The 17,853-nt window shown below is 32.0% G+C and overlaps 1 protein-coding gene across 1 annotated transcript in view; it reads left to right on the top strand.

Moving 5' to 3' along the window:
* The window catches only part of LOC107439425 (thrombospondin type-1 domain-containing protein 7B), a 484,164-nt gene that overhangs the window by 444,530 nt on the left and 21,781 nt on the right, over positions 1-17,853 (top strand). Inside the window, exons 26-30 of the mRNA XM_071184973.1 lie at positions 407-552; positions 2,676-2,834; positions 11,340-11,442; positions 12,971-13,069; positions 13,655-13,735. Coding sequence (XP_071041074.1) covers positions 407-552; positions 2,676-2,834; positions 11,340-11,442; positions 12,971-13,069; positions 13,655-13,735 — 588 coding nt within the window. The remainder of the gene's footprint in view (positions 1-406; positions 553-2,675; positions 2,835-11,339; positions 11,443-12,970; positions 13,070-13,654; positions 13,736-17,853) is intronic.

The raw sequence follows: 17,853 nt of genomic DNA, 5'->3' as shown, positions 1-17,853 counted from the left end.
TGAATATTCTGCGTTCAGCAGTATAGGCTAAATACCAAATATTTGTATGTTGCATCTCTAATTTAGAAGGAGCAATTGTTGTTTATTTTTTAAAATTTAATTTTTTTAATTACAATTTTGCAGTGTTGAGCAAAATCTTGTATGTCTACACAATTTAAAAACTCCTTGAAAATTTTTTTTTTGCAATAACGGACCCTATTTGCACAAATTCATAAAAGCGGACCCTGGTTGAAAGAATGTGAGTAATTTTTTCACAATTTCACGAAAAACGGACCTTTCACAAAATGTCTGGACAGACCCCTGGTTTAAGACAAGAAAATGTCAATGATTAATATAATTTAATTATTCATTCTAGAACTTCCCTTTGTGTTTAGTTAAGAAATGTTTTCTCGTTGTTTTTGTTCAGGTTTTGCTACCAGGACGAGATCTGTCATCCAGCTACCTAGCGATGATGGACAACCTTGTTCTCCGGAATTGGAGCAGAGGAAACCATGTTCTTTTAAGGCCTGTTACCATTGGAAGAGGTCCTCATGGTCACCATGCAACCTCGAAGTGAGTATCTTAAAATCTATTTTGTTTTCTATTTGTTTCGTTGCGCATGTATTTTAACAGGGATCTGTTTAGAAGAAATTTGGGTCAGTTGACGGAATCTTCACAAAATATTTTAACCTAAAAACGGACTCTTCACAAAATAATTTATCTTTTAATCGGACCCTTCACAAATTTGTTTATCTTCATTATTGTTTTGTTAATCGAATAAACCCTTCCCAGGGCAGAAAACAAGAAAGATGGATGTAAATGAATTAAGTTTCCTCTTCGACAGGCGATTCTTCCATTATTCGTCCGAAATGAATATTCTGTGTTCAGCAGTATAGGCTAAATACTAAATATTTGCATATTGCATCTCTAATTTAGTAGCATCAATTGCTGTTTATTTTTGAAAATTTAATTTTTTTTATTATAATTTTACAGTGTTGAGCATAGTGTTGTATCTATCTACAGTTTAAAAACTCCTTGAAATTTTTTTTTTGCAATAACGTACCCTATTTGCTCAAATTCACAAAAGCAGGACCCTGGTTGAAAGAATGTGACTTAACGTTTATTTTATATTCACAAATCACGAGTAATTTTTTCACAATTTTACAAAACAGGACCTTTCACAAAATGTCTGTGCAGACCCACGTTTAATTTTTTTAAATTTATGTTTGAAATATACAGGGGTCTGTCCAGACATTTTGTGAAGGGTCCGTTTTTGTAAAATTGTGAAAAAATAACTCGTAATTTGTGAATATAAAATAAACGTTAAGTCACATTCTTTCAACCAGGGTCCGCTTTTGTGAATGTGTGCAAATAGGGTCTGTTATTGCAACAACAAAAATTTTCAAAAAGTGTTTAAATTGTAAAGACATACAAGATTATGCTCAACACTGTAAAATTATAATTAAAAAAATTAAATTTTAAAAGATAAACAGCAATTGCTGCTACTAAATTAGCGATGCAAGATACAAATATTTGGTATTTAGCCTATACTGCTGAACGCAGAATATTCATTTTGGACGAATAAGGGAAGGAGCGTCTGCCGAAGACAAAATTTAGTTCGTTTATATCTGTCTTTCTTTCCCCCTCCTTCCTGGGATGGGTTTATTCTATTAACAAAACAATAATGAAGATAAACAAGTTTGTGAAGGGTCCGATTAAAAATAAATTATTTTGTGAAGTGTCCGTTTTTATGAAAAGATATTTTGTTAACGGACCCAAATTTCTTCTAAACAGACCCCTGTAATACATTCATAATTCTTTTCATTATATTCACCATATTAAAGCAAACTTGAATGATGCTGAGTTCCGGCAAGTAACCGATTTTTAACATTGGGCCGTTTAAATTTGAGTCATGTTTTACAAAGGTCGTTTAACTTTGTAATTAGTTAAGGGGTTTAATTGCAAAAATTTGATAAATGATATGAGAGGTGCTACTTGTGTTCATTGGTCAAGGCATTGTCATTGGAAAGTATTGTCATTGTAAAGCACTAGAATTTTATTCCCGGTGGCGGTCAGAATGATGGGTACCAGTTTGCCTGGGTTAAGACAACATTTCCATCATCACGCCTTTGATCACGATATTATAGAGCAGGGCTGTCCAACTTACATGAGGCCGGGGGGCACAATTAAAACACCAGTCAAATGGCGGGCTACAACTTTGTCAAAATTTTATATAGGACTCTTTTCTATTTGAAGGAACATTAAATATTACTGTCAGATTTTTATCAAGTTGTTCAAAACAAAAGTATTGAATTACAAATAATAATAAATATTTTCTTGGATGTAAAACCTAAGAAAATTTTTTTTGCACCATTGTTATATGTATTAAGTTTCACAGAAACGAAGAAATTATTATTATTTTTTTTAACGAAAGAAAAGTATTTTAAACCCATATAATATTTTTACGAAAATTATCCTCAAAAAATGTCAACTAATATATTTTAGTTCGCGGGCCACAAAAAAAAGGCTTCGCTGACAGCCAGTTGGTAACCACTGTTATAGAGTCTTAACATCCATAATATCCTTGCTCACAATGGGGTGTTGAGGAACTGCTCTACTTTATAAATTATTTTAAGTGTAATTATTTTAATTAATGAATAATAATTAAATTGTGTATTTAATTTTTCCTTTTCCAGTCAGCTGACTGCGGTTATGGCTTACGACATCGTGTTGTAGAATGTGTACGCTACGATGGATTAGTAGTAGATAAAATGAACTGCCTAACCGTTAATCTTACATTTTCAATAACTAGTTGGTTGGATTCATCCTGGCTTTCATTATCTTCTGATGACAGTGTAAGTAATTAGGTACATTAGTTTGTGAAATTAGCTATTACATTTACCTTTTAATTGCGTTTTGTTTGTGAGAATAGAATCTTGCAATTCAACAACTTTTCCACTAGTTAGAGCACTTCTATGGTACGAGTCTGCAGTACATGTTTCAATCGTTTCTTGATCGCTATATAAGCTGAAATTATCATAAATTTGAGACAAAAGTTCCAACTAACTAGAGAACTCAAATCTCCAAAGATCGAAGCTCTGTACTGTGCAACGATACATGTTTTTAATGATTTCTAATTGCTACTAACAGAAATTACATTTTTTTCTGCTGACATTTTTTCGTCGACACGTTGCTGCAAATGACGGCTATAACCGTCCAATTTTGGACGATGTTTAGGCAAATGACGACAAACTATGTCCGTCCTGCATATTTTAATTGATAACAAAAGGAAAAGAAGTGTACTAATGCATTTATTTTTTGAGCCGTGATAGCTGATAGGATAGAGTGCTCAGGGGTCTGTTTAGAAGAAATTTGGGTCCGTTAACGGACCCTTCACAAAATATCTTTTCTTAAAAACGGACCCTTCACAAAATATTTTAACTTAAAAACGGACCCTTCACAAAATNCTACATTTCTCAATGTTATCCATTATTTATTAAATGAAATTATGCGGTAAATAAATAATGAAAATTTGCCTACCTTTCACTAATTCGATGGCTGGAGATATGCTGCGTTATTTCTGATGCGATGCGTGGTCAGTCCAATAATGAATGCGGGATTTTTATTGTAAATTTGCGATATACTGGATCTTTACTCTCCTGATCGTTCGGACCAGATGTTCTGCGATAGCTTGCGGGTGTATAAAATCAAACTTGGACAATGTGGACTGTATAAAATTTATTTTGCGGGTGTGCTGGTAGCGCTGCGGAGATGCAAAAACACGAGCGTGTTTGCTCTTTGGTAGTTTTACATTAACTGACTCTTGGCTGAGAACAATGACGCCAAGAAGCCAACAGGCGTAGCAACAAAATAGTTAGGTTTTTCCTTATTATACACGCTAGAATTTTTCAAAATCATTTCTTTTAACTTGAAAAAGAGTCAACCCTAAATTTGCAATTATAAATAAGTATATTAGGCTGTGGGAAGTATGTTTCCCACCAAATTTATTAAATTTTAAATGTATATAGATAGAAATCTATTTTCCTACCTATGGTTTGTCATGTGCTGATAACTTTATAAAATATAAAAAAAATCAATGAAGGGCTTGGCTTTGTTTATACAAATGTGAGTAACAGTAAAGGTTGGCGTAAACAGTAAAGGTTAAAAAAAACTTTTTCAAGAAATTTTTAAATTGCAAAGTCATACAAGATTATGCTCAACACTGTAAAATTATAATTAAACAAAATTAAATTTTAAAAAATAAACAGCAATTGCAGCTACTAAATTAGCGATGCAACATACAAATATTTGGCCTATACTGCTGAACGCAGAATATTCATTTCGGACGAATAAAGGAAGAAGCGTCTTCTGAAGACAAAATTTAGTTCGTTTACATCTGTCTTTCTTTCCCCCCTTACTGGGAAGGGCTTATTCGATTAACAAAACAATAATGAAGATAAACAAATTAGTGAAATCCGAATTATAAGAAAAATTATTTCGTGAAGGGTCCGTTTTTAAGTTGAAATATTTTGCGTAGGGTCCGTTTTATGAAAAGATATTTTGTGAAGGGTTCGTTAACGGACCCAAATTTCTTTTAAACAGACCCCTGAACACGCTATACTTCATTTTATTAATCAGTTTCAATCCCCAAAATAATTTAACCTAACATTACTAGAAAGAAAAAATAGCTTGCATAGAGTTAAAGCTAATTACAGTACAAATCGGAAAAATTTATAATATTCAATTGTCCTATACTCAACAAATTGTCTGTACTATTTTCAAAAATTATGTTAATTACTTTAAAAAATGATTAACATCATAACTAAACTCCACATTAGTCACCTTTTGTAGTTTAAATATCATTTACCCAAACAGCGTATCTACAAATTATTACTCTTCGTAAGGAAAGTTCTATATGAATCAGAAAATTTTCTCTTTATTATATTTGAAGGAATAATATTTTTGAAGCAGCAAGAGCATTTGTAAAAGATTCTAACGCAAAATAAGGTTTCTAAAAAACTTTTTTTCTTTCTTTTTTTGTAAATTGGAAATAGTTTTCTATTCTTTTTACAATTTGAAATTCCCTTTTAGAATGATGTACCATACTGAAAGTATAGTAAAAGCTAAATTGTTATTAAACTACTATTTCGCTTTCTTAATAATAAAAAGGAATTTTCGAGATTTGATTTCATTTCAACTTTTCAGATGAAATGAAATTGCTTTGGGATGGGGGTTCTTTACTTTCAGTTAGTTTTAAGGAGTTTTTTTTTCGATTCATCTCTTATTTATTAAGCTCTAATTTTATTTACGTTTATTTTAGACATTCCGGAAATTCCCTCTACTTTTATAACGTCTCATTATTATTTAGACATTCGGACAAATTCCTTTCAGTTTCAGGGGTCTGTTTAGAAGAAATTTGGGTCCGTTAAAGGACCCAGCACAAAATATTTTAACTCTAAAACGTACCCTTCTCAAAATTATTTATCTTTTAATCGGACCCTTCACAAATTTGTTTATCTTCATTTCGATCGAATAAGCCCTTCCCAGGAGGAAAAAAAAGAAAGACGGATGTAAATGAGCTAAGTTATTAAAATTATTAACATTGTCTGTTATTGTACCATCGTCAACAGCTACTGTTGAAAGGTTATTTTCGAAAATGAATCTTGTTTTGCGCTGAATTGCTGACGAGGATGAAACGAGAGACACTAGATAGAGATTTACGCATTATTGTAAATGGGCCAAAATAATTGACTGGTGCTGAGTGTTCAGGTATTATAGATATTTTCAAATCTACTGTCAATTGATGTATATTGCTCTAATATTTTGTTAATTATGCTTTTCTGCTTTAATTCTAAGGGTAAATTTGATCTCATTTAATTTATATTATGTACCTTAACCTCTTTGAAGTAAAAAAAATAAATTATAAATTATAAATGCATACCTACCAAGTCTGCTGTTTTTTAACGAAGACTCCTGTATTTTACAACCATCTCCTGTATTCTCAAATTTCTCCGTATTTGTTGTTGAAATTAAAAAAAAAAGGGGGAAATAGGTGATAAAATATCCACTGATGGCAAAAATACTTATCTTATTCCTCAACAGATTGTGCTATTGCCAGTACTGCAGTATTTTGAGTGTTAATTGTTTAAGTCGAGTCATAAAGGCTCAGGGGATAGAGAGTTCGCTTTCCAATGAGGTGAACCCAGGTTCGAATCCCAGCGATGACTGGTCGGTAGAAATTCCGCATCCGGCTTGCATTGGCCACAGTGCTGACGTGAAATATCCTCAGTGGTAGACGGATCACGGGTTGGAGTCCCGTTGTAGTCAGGCTAACCGTGAAAAGCTTTCGTGGTTTTCCTCTCCATGTAACACAAATGTGGGTTAGTTCCATTAAAAAGTCCTCCACGAAGGCAAATTTCTCCCAATACTCGATCCAGGAGTTCCCTTGTCTTCTGGATTGGGTTTAAAATTACAAGGCTACGTAGTTGAACATCAGTTGTCGTAAGCCCAAAATTGGGTCGGGGAGTAAAATCTCCGTTATTTTATTTCTCCAATGTTGGCAGATATGTAAATGTAGAAATTCTATTTCTAAGGAAATATTTCTACTTCTACAAATATCGTGTGCACATTCTTATTGATATTAAATGATATTTTTTTGTAAATAAATAATTGAGCAATATATCATTCATAAAATTATTTGATAAAATATTATGTAAATAAAAAATAACTCATGTCAATTTTTTTTAAATAAAATTTTATAAATTTAAAAATTGTTTAAGTTTACTTAATGTGCAACACATTAGAAGTGATACATAACTAAGTTGTGTTATTTAAAATATGTCAATTGAAATTATTAAATATGCGAGTGATTTTGTTTCCAATAATCTTCCAAAATGAATATTCCGTGTTGTGCAGTAAAGGCTAAATACCAAATATTTGTAGGTTGCATCTCTAATTTAGTAGCAGCAATAGCTGTTTATTTTTGAAAATTTAATTATTTTAAATTATAATTTTACAGTGTTGAGCATAATCTTGTATCCATTTACAATTTAAAAACTCCTTGAAAAACTTTTTTTCAACAACAAGGCCCATTTTGCACAAATTCACAAAACAGGACCCTGGTTGAAAAAATGTGACTTAACGCTTATTTTATATTCACAAATTACAAGTAATTTTTTCTCAATTTTGCAAAAACAGGACCTTTCACAAAATGTCTGGGCAGACCCCTGATTTGTTACTGTTAATTTTACCAAAACCATCACCATATCGTTTCGGTACAAATTACCGAGCTTATTGGTGTTGACGTTTAGCCAAAAACACGGCAAATTTTGCCATATTCTTGTAATTTTAACCATACTTTTTTTTCTCAGTGTGGTTCAAAATAAGTTTGACAAATGCATTGCATGCTTACAAAAGAATCTAAAATAAAATTGGAGTAAAGGGTCGTAAGCGCTTTTGCGAATCATCCAGATGGGATTATAAGTTAGTTATACGTAGTATAAAATTATTATTAAGAAAAGTCTTTTTCGCTTCTTCTGCACTGTTTTTCCATAAATGTAACCACTTACGACCAGAAAGATGCTCAATGATTTTGTGAGACACCTGGAAATACTTCGCAATCAATTTCTTTAAATAATTCTACATTGAATTGTGTTTAAGACATGAAAATGTCAATGATTAACATAATTTAATTATTCATTCTAGAACTTCTCTTGTCTTTAGTTATGAAATGTTTTCTCATTGTTCTTGTTCAGGTTTTGCTACCAGGACGAGATCTGTCATCCAGCTACCTAGCGATGATGGACAACCTTGTTCTCCGGAATTGGAGCAGAGGAAACCATGTTCTTTTAAGGCCTGTTACCATTGGAAGAGGTCCTCATGGTCACCATGCAACCTCGAAGTGAGTAACAATAAGCAGTATCTTAAAATCTATTTTGTTTTATATTTGTTTCGTTACACACGTATTTTAATTTTATTAAATTTATGTATGAAATCAGGGGTCTGTTCAGAAGAAATTTGGGTCAGTTACCGGACCCTTCACAAAATATTTAAACTTAAATTATTTTGTGAAGGGTCTGTTTTTATCTTTTAATCGAATAAACCCTTCAAAGGAATGGGGGGGGGGAGAAAGACAGATGTAAAAGAACTCAATTTTGTCTTCCGCAGACGCTTCTTCCTTCATTCGTTCGAAATGAATATTCTGCGTTCAGCAGTATAGGCTAAATACCAAATATTTAAATATTGCATCGCTAATTTAGTAACTGAAATTGCTGTTTATTTTCTAAAATTTAATTTCTTTTTAATTATAATTTTACAGTGTTGAGCATAATCTTGTATGCCTTTACAATTTAAAAACTCCTTGAAAATGTTTTTTTGCAATAACGGACCCTATTTGCACACATTCACAAAAGCGGACCCTGGTTGAAAGAATGTGACATAACGTTTATTTTATATTCACAAATTACGAGTCATTTTTTCACAATTTTACAAAAACGGACCTTTCACAAAATGTCTGGACAGATCCCTGGATAAGACATTTCCATCATCATGCCTTTGATCACGATATTATAGAGCTTTAACATCCATAATATCCTTGCCCACAATGGGGTGTTGAGGGGCTGCTCTACTTTATAAATTATTTTAATTGTAATTATTTTTATTCATGAATAATAATTAAATGTATTTAATTTTTCCTTTTATAGTCGGCTGACTGCGGTTATGGCTTACGACATCGTGTTGTAGAATGTGTACGCTACGATGGATTAGTAGTAGATAAGATGAACTGCCTAACCGTCAATCTTACGTTTTCAATAACTAGTTGGTTGGATTCATCTTGGCTATCATTATCTTCTGATGACAGTGTAAGTAATTTGGTACATTGGTTTTTGAAATTGGCTATTACATTTACATTTTGATTGCGTTTAGTTTGTGAGAATAGAATCTTGCAGTTCAGCAACTTTCGCACTAGTTAGAGCACTTAAATCTCTATCGTACGAGTCTACAGTTCATGCTTCAATCGTTTTTTGTTCGCTATATAAGCTGAAATTTTCATGAATTTGAGACAAAGTTCCAACTAACAAGAGAACTCAAATCTCCAAAGCAGCTCTATACTGTGCGACGATTCATGTTTTTAATGATTTCTAATTTTTACTAACAGAAATTACATTTTTTTCTGCTGACATTTTTTCTTCAACATGTGCAAATGCAAATGACGGTTTTAACCGTCCGGTTTTGGGCGATGTTTAGGCAAATGACGGCTATAGCCATCCGATTTTGGACAATGTTTAAGCAAATGACGGCTATAACAGTCCGGTTTTGAACGGTGTTTAAAGAAATGACGGCTATAACCGTCCAATTTTGGACGATGTTTAAAGAAATGACGACTATAATCGTCCGATTTGGGACGATGTTTCGCAAATGATAATAGACTATATCCGTCCTACATATTTTAATTGATAACAAAAGGAACATGATTAGTAAGAAGTGTACTAATGCATTTATTTTTTGGGCAGTGATAGCTTATAGGATAGAGTGTTTGCTTCTCAATTAAGTGACCCGGGCTCGAATCTTCGCGATAGCTGGTCGATCCGAATTCCGCAACCTGCACGCACCAACCACAGTGTTGACGTAAAATGTCCTCAGTGGAATACAGACCAAAGTGTTAGAGTCCCCTCACTTATCACTAACCGTGGAAGTTTTTCGTGGTTTACCTCTCAATGTAACGCACATGCTAGTTAGTTATACCATAAATTCCGCTACGAAAGCAAATTTCTGCCAATACTTGAACTAAGAGCTTTCTTACAGGGCTACAGATACTTGATCTCCCAATACTTGATCTAAGAGCTTTCTTACAGGGCTACAGATACTTGATCTATGAGCTTTCTTACAGGGCTACAGATACTTGATCTCCCAATACTTGATCTAAGAGCTTTCTTACAGGGCTTGATCTCCCAATACTTGATCTAAAAGCTGCCTTACAGGGCTACAGATACTTGAACTAAGAGCTTTCTTACAGGGCTACAGATACTTGATCTAAGAGCTGTCTTACAGCGCTACAGATACTTGATCTAAGAGCCTTCTTACAGGGCTACAGATACTTGATCTCCCAATACTTGATCAGCAGTGTATAATTGCTCCAAAAAATTTGCAAGTGTGTCTTTAAAACACGTTCTTAAAAATTAAAGTAATTTGAATGAAGAGAAATATGACAGTGATTATTACATTCTCGGTGCATTTCGGGTCTGTAGTTTTGAATAGTGTCATTTTTACTGCTTGCAATTACGTAAACCGATTCAAAATAAGTGATTTATAAAGTATAAATAACCCTACTTACAAGTAAAACCCCCTAACTGCACCTAAAATGAAACTCAATAATAACTCAGTGTTTTCACTACATCACGAGAATCTCGCATATTTTTTTCTTTTCTCGCATTAAAAAATGATTAACGCGAGAAGTTCGCGCCCTCTATTAATCAATTTTAAAATGCGGGAATCTCTCAAATTTTGGAAAAAATTTCGTCCTACGCCATTTTGAAAAATACATGAAAACAGCTACGGCAAGTGTTGAGAAAAAAATGAGTCCTGTGTAATAATTTGTTTAAAGTTAGCGCTATTTTTAGCTGTTAATGAATTACCAAACTCCCTCATCGACAATTTACAGCAATTTGCAAAAGTTGAAGTCTGTGAAAACTATGCTGGAAGACCTAGCAAGGAGTATGAACATTGAAATAACTTCAACGAACTTCACTATTCTATAACAGAAATAATTCAAAAGCGCCTACGCAGGCAGATGTAGAGGATAGGAAAGTGTGTGCACAATGCTACAAATTTAATTAGTGATTCCGAATAGTTCAGCATCTGTTGCAAGATCGTTTAGCACCCAAAACCGAATTAAAATAAAATATCGCAACAGATTGACTGATGAGCATTTGAGCAACCTAATGAGAATAGCTGATGAAAAAGTAGATATGGAACATTTTACATTTGCCATGAAAATATTCAATGGTTTAGAAATTAGAAAGTGTTAAAAATGTATTATACATTAAATAAATTTTTTTTCATAGTCTATTCGTGATTTTTTTTTATTTTATTTTATTTTTAGAAATCTCCCTTAACTTTTTGAAATCTCACCCTGTTTTTGAGAAAGGATGAGAAATTCTCTCCCATTTTTCTTCTGTAATGAAAACAACTGTTCAAAAAGATTGCAATCACATCATTAAAAGACGTTTATAATGATAAAAATGGTTCCAACGAGGGGAAAAAACAACAACTAAAGACATTCAATATCCAATTTAATACAATCTGTATTTTTATCCCTTTTCTTTATACGATGTTATGACGTATAAAAATGCCCATTACAGCATGAAGAAGAGATATGTCACGTACCTTGTCCGGGGGACTGCATTATGACAGAATGGACACCATGGAGTCACTGCCAAAAGAACTGTCGAGTCGGACAAATCGGTAGGATACTTTTATTTCTTTTCCCCCCAAAACGTTCTTTTTTTATTTTACCCCTAAAATCTTGGCATTTGTATTCCTTCGGCGCACCATTATGGGAAATAGCTGTGTTTGTAAACACAACGCTTATAGAATAAATTTGCGAATTCCCATATTTTTTGGACTGTTTTAAAAAATAGTTGGTTTATATTTGTTTGTGTTTGGAATTATTAATAAAAAATTCACTTCAGTTGTACGTAAATATACATTCTATGTGAGTATCTTAAAGTCTATTGTGTTTTCTATTTGTTTCATTGCACATGTATTTTAACAGGGGTCTGTTTAGAAGAAATTTGGGGTCAGTTGACGGACCCTTCACAAAATATTTTAACTTAAAATCGGACTCTTCACAAAATAATTTATCTTTTAATCGGACCCTTCACAAATTTGTTTATCTTTATTATTGTTTTGTTAATCGAATAAAGCCTTCCCAGGAAGGGGGAGAAAGACAGATGTAAACGAACTAAATTTTGTCTTCGGCAGACGCTTCTTCCTTTATTCGTCCGAAATGAATATTCTGCGTTCAGCAGTATAGGCTAAATACCAAATATTTGTATGTTGCGTCGCTAATTTAATAGCTACAATTGCTGTTTATTTTTTAAAATTATTTTTTTAATTATAATTTTACAGTGTTGAGCATAATCTTGTATGTCTTTACAATTAAAAAACCCCTTGAAAAAGTTTCTTTGCAATAACGGACCCTATTTGCACAAATTAACAAAAGCGGACCCTGGTTGAAAGAATGTGACTTAACGTTTATTTTATATTCACAGATTAGGAGTAATATTTTCACAATTTTACAAAAACGGACTTTTCACAAAATGTCTGGACTCACCCCTGTTATATTAAAAATAGGGCAAATCCATCGAAAAAAATTTCAGATCTTCAAATATTTGTAAGAATAACTTCTCTTGAATGATTTGTATCACTTTGCTTTCCAGCTGGAAAATAAATTCGAAATCTCTTAAGAAAATGTTATGAAATTTTTTTCTTTTTCTATTTACTTTTTTCAAAACATCGAAATTCCTAACAAAAAAAATCCTAATTTTATTCAAATGCTTAAAAAAAAAGGAAAGAACTTACTTTAATCGTGATAATTTTAAAACATATTTAGTTGAAGAATTTGTTTTAAAAACAAAACGTGTGATTTATGCTTTGCCAAAAGTTCTAAAACTGTTTTCCATAAGCAGGTGTTTCATTTTTTTTAAAAAAAATAGCAGTGAGCTTTTTTAAATTTTTACGCTAAAAATTTTAAAAATACGTGTAAATCAGATTTTTTAATTTAAGTCAAATAATGCCTCTACATATTTTCAAAGGAAAAATTATTATGTTAGTTTTTTTATGAATAATAAAATTACTTTTAAAGCAGATTTATAATTTTCAAAATCCAATTTTTCACAAACGTTGTTTTTTATTTATGATGTATTATTTTCCTTATTTATTTTTTTAAAAGTATAAATTGTTGTGACATCTCTTTTAAATTTCATTCTAGTTGGTTACAGAACAAGTTCCAGAAAAGTTCTGTTTGCACCAGATTATACAGTTGATTCTTCTTGCCCAACCCTATTACAGAAAACTAAACCTTGTTGGAGTAAGTGGGTTCAATCTATAAATATAAATTAAAAGTAATAAATTAAATATAAATTTACTTGATTTTTTAAGCACCAGTAAATTTTAGTATTTCGTCTTTTAATTAAAAAAAATATTTTCATTGAGAATTCAAGTTTTAATTTACCTTCCTTAATAACAATTAAACTTTCGGACAAATTTTTAAAAGGAGAATCTAAAAGTAAATTTGACGAAATATAAAATTTCAAGAAGATTGACGAAAGTTTTTTGTAAATTTTCATTTGATGTATCGGATATATGTGGAAGTTAATAATATATTTTCTCGAAGTTTTAGTTTAAACGACTATTTCTACAGTATCCACAAGTAAAAACATGCTTGCATCCTTAAAAAATGGACATAAATGTTTCATTATTTCACTATAATTATCATCTTAAAATACTTGCATTCAATTTTCATTTTAGTATATAGCGATACAAAAAATTTACATGACCTGATGCCAACAACATGAATATTTTTAAACTTAAAATTATTAAATAAAAATCTATGTTTTAGTGATTTTCTTATAAGGGAATTATAAATGTAAGATTAAAATGTTTATTTCATTAGGTGATGATTGCAATTTTTTTCGATGGAGATTGCTTAATAATTCATTAACATGTGAAGGTAAAGATGGAATCATTGTTGAGGGTAAATATATATATATTTTATTACTTATACTTTAATATATATATTTTAATATACATGTTTTTTATATATATACTTTTTTTTACTCATCATCTATTAATGACCAATGAATTTAATTTATGTTTTGAAATATTTCTGATATATTTTTTATTTGTATTACCCATTTCTGCTACCATAGCTTCACTTTTTTATCTTTGAACTTTTCTGAATTTTAAAATCAATGTTTTTTTACGCTTTTGAGCATAATATTTTAAAGCGATTTCTTCCTATCACAATTTTAAATATTTTTCTTTCAAAAAAAGTCTTTGAAAAGATATGAATAAATAAAATGATCTCTTTCTGTTACATTCACACTTTGCTCTCAATGGCCGTTCAACGCACGCTCAAAAAAAAGGTGTTACTTTTTCTAGATAAGTAGTTTAAATTTATGAAAACGCGAAAAGATGGACACGAAAGTGTGGCAAATTTAATACGGAAACATACTTTCTACACTTATGCAGGGTTAGTCTGAACGACACGACAAAACCGGGTAATAGAATGCATATACATGAGACGGATTCGTCAGAGAATGTATGATCTTACCACAAGCAGTGAGAAGTTAAAAGAAAGTTTTCCACTGTCACATTAAAAGAATGGGAAAAGATGCTTCAGGAGACTTTTTATTCACGGAAATATGATTGATGCACACAAAAAAAAATTGCACAAAAGAAAAACTCTAGGTGATGTACAACGAATTTCTGGTAGAGATGCTCAAAGAAATTGCGTGCTATTTTCACAAACGTCACTCCTTACGCCACAGGTGAGCCAGCATTGCAGCTGGAGGAACATCTTTTGAGCATCTGTCGACCCATCTACATCTGTCAGGGGTCTGTTTAGAAGAAATTCGGGTCCGTGAACGGACCCTTCGCAAAATATCTTTTTATAAAAACGGACCCTTCACAAAATATTTTAACTTAAAAACGGACTCGTCACAAAATAATTTATCTTTTAATCGGACCCTACACAAATTTGTTTATCTTCATTATTGTTTTGTTAATCGAATAAACCCTTCCCAGAAAGGGAAGGGGAGAAAGACAAATGTAAACGAACTAAATTTTGTCTTCGGCAGACGCTTCTTCCTTTATCTGTATTCAGCAGTATAGACTAAATACCACATATTTATATGTTGCATCGCTAATTAAGTAGCTGCAATTGCTGTTTATTTTTTAAAATTTAATTTTTTTTAATTATAATTTTACAGTGTTGAGCATAATCTTGTATGTCTTTACAATTTAAAAACTCCTTGAAAAAGTTTTATTTGCAATAACGGACGGTATTTGCACAAATTCATAAAAGCAGGACCCTGTTTGAAAGAATGTGACTTAACGTTTATTTTATATTCACAAATTAGGAGTAATTTTTTCACAATTTTACAAAAACGGACCTTTTACAAAATGTCTGGACAGATCCCTGCATCTACATCTGTCCACAAACTTTGTAAATAACCGTGGTAGCACAGGGGTGAGAGAGCTCGCCTCCCAATGATGTGACCCTGGTGGTAGATGGATCAGGATCTCCTTGCCGTCAGGCAAACTTTGGGAGACATATATTCAGCGTGAACGACGTCCAGCGTTCTGCAATAATAAAAAAATATTAAACTTTATAATAAAGCCGTGGTGGTTCAAAGGATAGAGTGCTCGCCTCCCAATGAGGTGACCCAAGTTCAAATCTCAGTGGTGATTGGTCGACATGAATTCAGCTCCGGGCTCTGACCACAGTGCAGACATAAAATATCCTCAGTGGTAGAAGGAGTCCCCTTTCCATCAGGCCAACCGTGGGAATATTTCATGGGCTTTTCTCTTCATGTAAACCAAATGCGGGTTAGTTCCATCAAAAATTCTTCTACGAAGCAAATCCCTCCTAATACTTGATCCAGGAATTCACTTGTCTTCTGTATTGGGTTCAAAATTATAAGGCTACGGAGTTGAACAGTGGTAGTCGTAAACTCAAAAAATTGAGTCAACTGTTCAACAACGGTTATTCAATATTAAAACAAAATTATAAAACATAACTGGTTTACCATGTAGACCAGGGGTGGGCAAACTTTTCTGGTCGAGGGCCAAAAATCGAAAGAAAAAAAATTTGTTGGGCTAAATAAAAAGATCTAAAATTAAAAAAAAATACTATATGCAAATTTCAATGTAAATATTTAATGAGATGAATAAAATTGCGATTTCATTTTTAAAAGTTCCTTATATTAAGGTTCCTAGTGAGATGTACTTATTTTCAGGGACAAGGGGAAATGTTTGTCTGTTATTCTACATCTGAAATTATTTTTTCTCAGGTTCGTAGATGAAAACACTTGTTCACACATAAATAAAAGGAAGCAAACATAGCCCTGATTTTCTTGGCATGAAATATTTGGGAAACTAGCTTTGGTAATGATTTGTAAAACTCAATTTTTGGCATATTCAGAAACAATTGCTTCAGATAGCACCAATCTACGGCTATTCTATAAAGAACTTCTGCTCATTTTACCAATTGAAGCTGTCTGTGCTAGCCTCCATCAATTTATGTTTTGTAGAACAAAAATAGAGAAAGTTAAAAGGTCCGCAGTACTTAGTTAAAAAAGAAAGAAAAATAACTTTAAACAAAGTAGACAAGAAAATGGATGTATACTGTTTATATTCGCCACAGATCAGCAAGTTGAAATTCCATCGGCGGGCCGGATAAAACCTTCCGGCGGGCCACAGTTGGCCCGCGGGCCGTAGTTTCCCCATCCCTGATGTAGACAGTAGAATAAACTTTTACAGTCGTGCTGAAGCTTTCTTTTTCAAAATATTTCATTCTTGTTTCCTCCTTTTTTAACCATAAGTATTCAAACGTGTTTTGGTTCATGGTAAAACAAATTGTGGTTTTGAAGGGATAAGGCGATAATCATTTCCTATAATAATACAAAATAAAAATACCAAATTTTATTGTAATTCAATGTAAAAATTCAACTTAACTCCTTTATCAAAATTAGGTTTCCATCCATTTATGGTTTTTTTTCCAGTTTCTCCCTATCCTTATCTTTCGCTATTCATCAATAAACTCAATTACTTAATTTGCAATAGAACAAGTGCACTTACTAATAAGATAGAAAAACAACAGCTTATAGTAGAACATTATACTCATCGCATTGGAATCCTATAATCCCTTTTCTTCTCTTCTCTACCTGATCTTTACTTAGAATTCTCTATCTTTTCGGTCGATTCTCATCTTTAATCAAGATAAGTAAAAAGAAGAAGAAAAAAGAGAGTTCTTCTTATTTCATTACATCAAAGTGCTGTTAGAGAACGAAGATTTTAAGTTAGTCTGTTGAAGTACTGATTTATTTGGATATCCTAGCGACCCTAATTTAATTCAAACTAATAGTTTGTGTGATTATCGATCATAGTTTCTCTTTATAGTTTCTTTTTTTTATATGGCATGTTTAAAGCGTGTTGATGCATGTAATGTGTGTTGTCTGAGCAGTCTGTGTTTTAACAACTACTCGATAGTTGATTATATTTTGAAAAAAGATTTTTTCAATTCTTAATTAAATTAATCTTGGATGCGTTCGAAGTATATTTAAGTAAATCTGATTTTAGTTAGCCATTTTTTATTTTAACTTCGTGTTGATGGCTATGGGAGAAAATTAAATATGTTCTGCGTATCTGAGAAAATTAGGTAGAAATATATTTACCCATCTCACTGAATTAATTACTCAATTATAGTGCCTTGAAAACAGTATCATTTTTCATAATATCTGCNACAGGGGTCTGTCCAGACATTTTGTGAAAGGTCCGTTTTTGTAAAATTGTGAAAAAATTGCTCGCAATTTGTTAATATAAAATAAACGTTAAGTCACATTCTTTCAACCAGGGTCCTGCTTTTGTGAAATTGTGCAAATAGGGTCCTGTCATTGCAAAAAACTTTTTCAATGAGTTATTAAATTGTAAGGACATACAAGATTATGCTCAACACTTTAAAATTATAATTAAAAGAAATTAAATTTAGAGAAAATAAACGGCAAATGCAGCTACTAAATTAGCGAGGCAACATACAAATATTTGGTATTTAGCCTATACTGCTGAACGCGGAATATTCATTTCGGAAGA

This window comes from Parasteatoda tepidariorum, chromosome 9 (genome assembly GCF_043381705.1).
Source record: "Parasteatoda tepidariorum isolate YZ-2023 chromosome 9, CAS_Ptep_4.0, whole genome shotgun sequence".
In the NCBI taxonomy this organism is placed as follows: Eukaryota; Metazoa; Arthropoda; class Arachnida; order Araneae; family Theridiidae; genus Parasteatoda; species Parasteatoda tepidariorum.
This window is presented reverse-complemented; position numbering and strand designations above follow the sequence as displayed.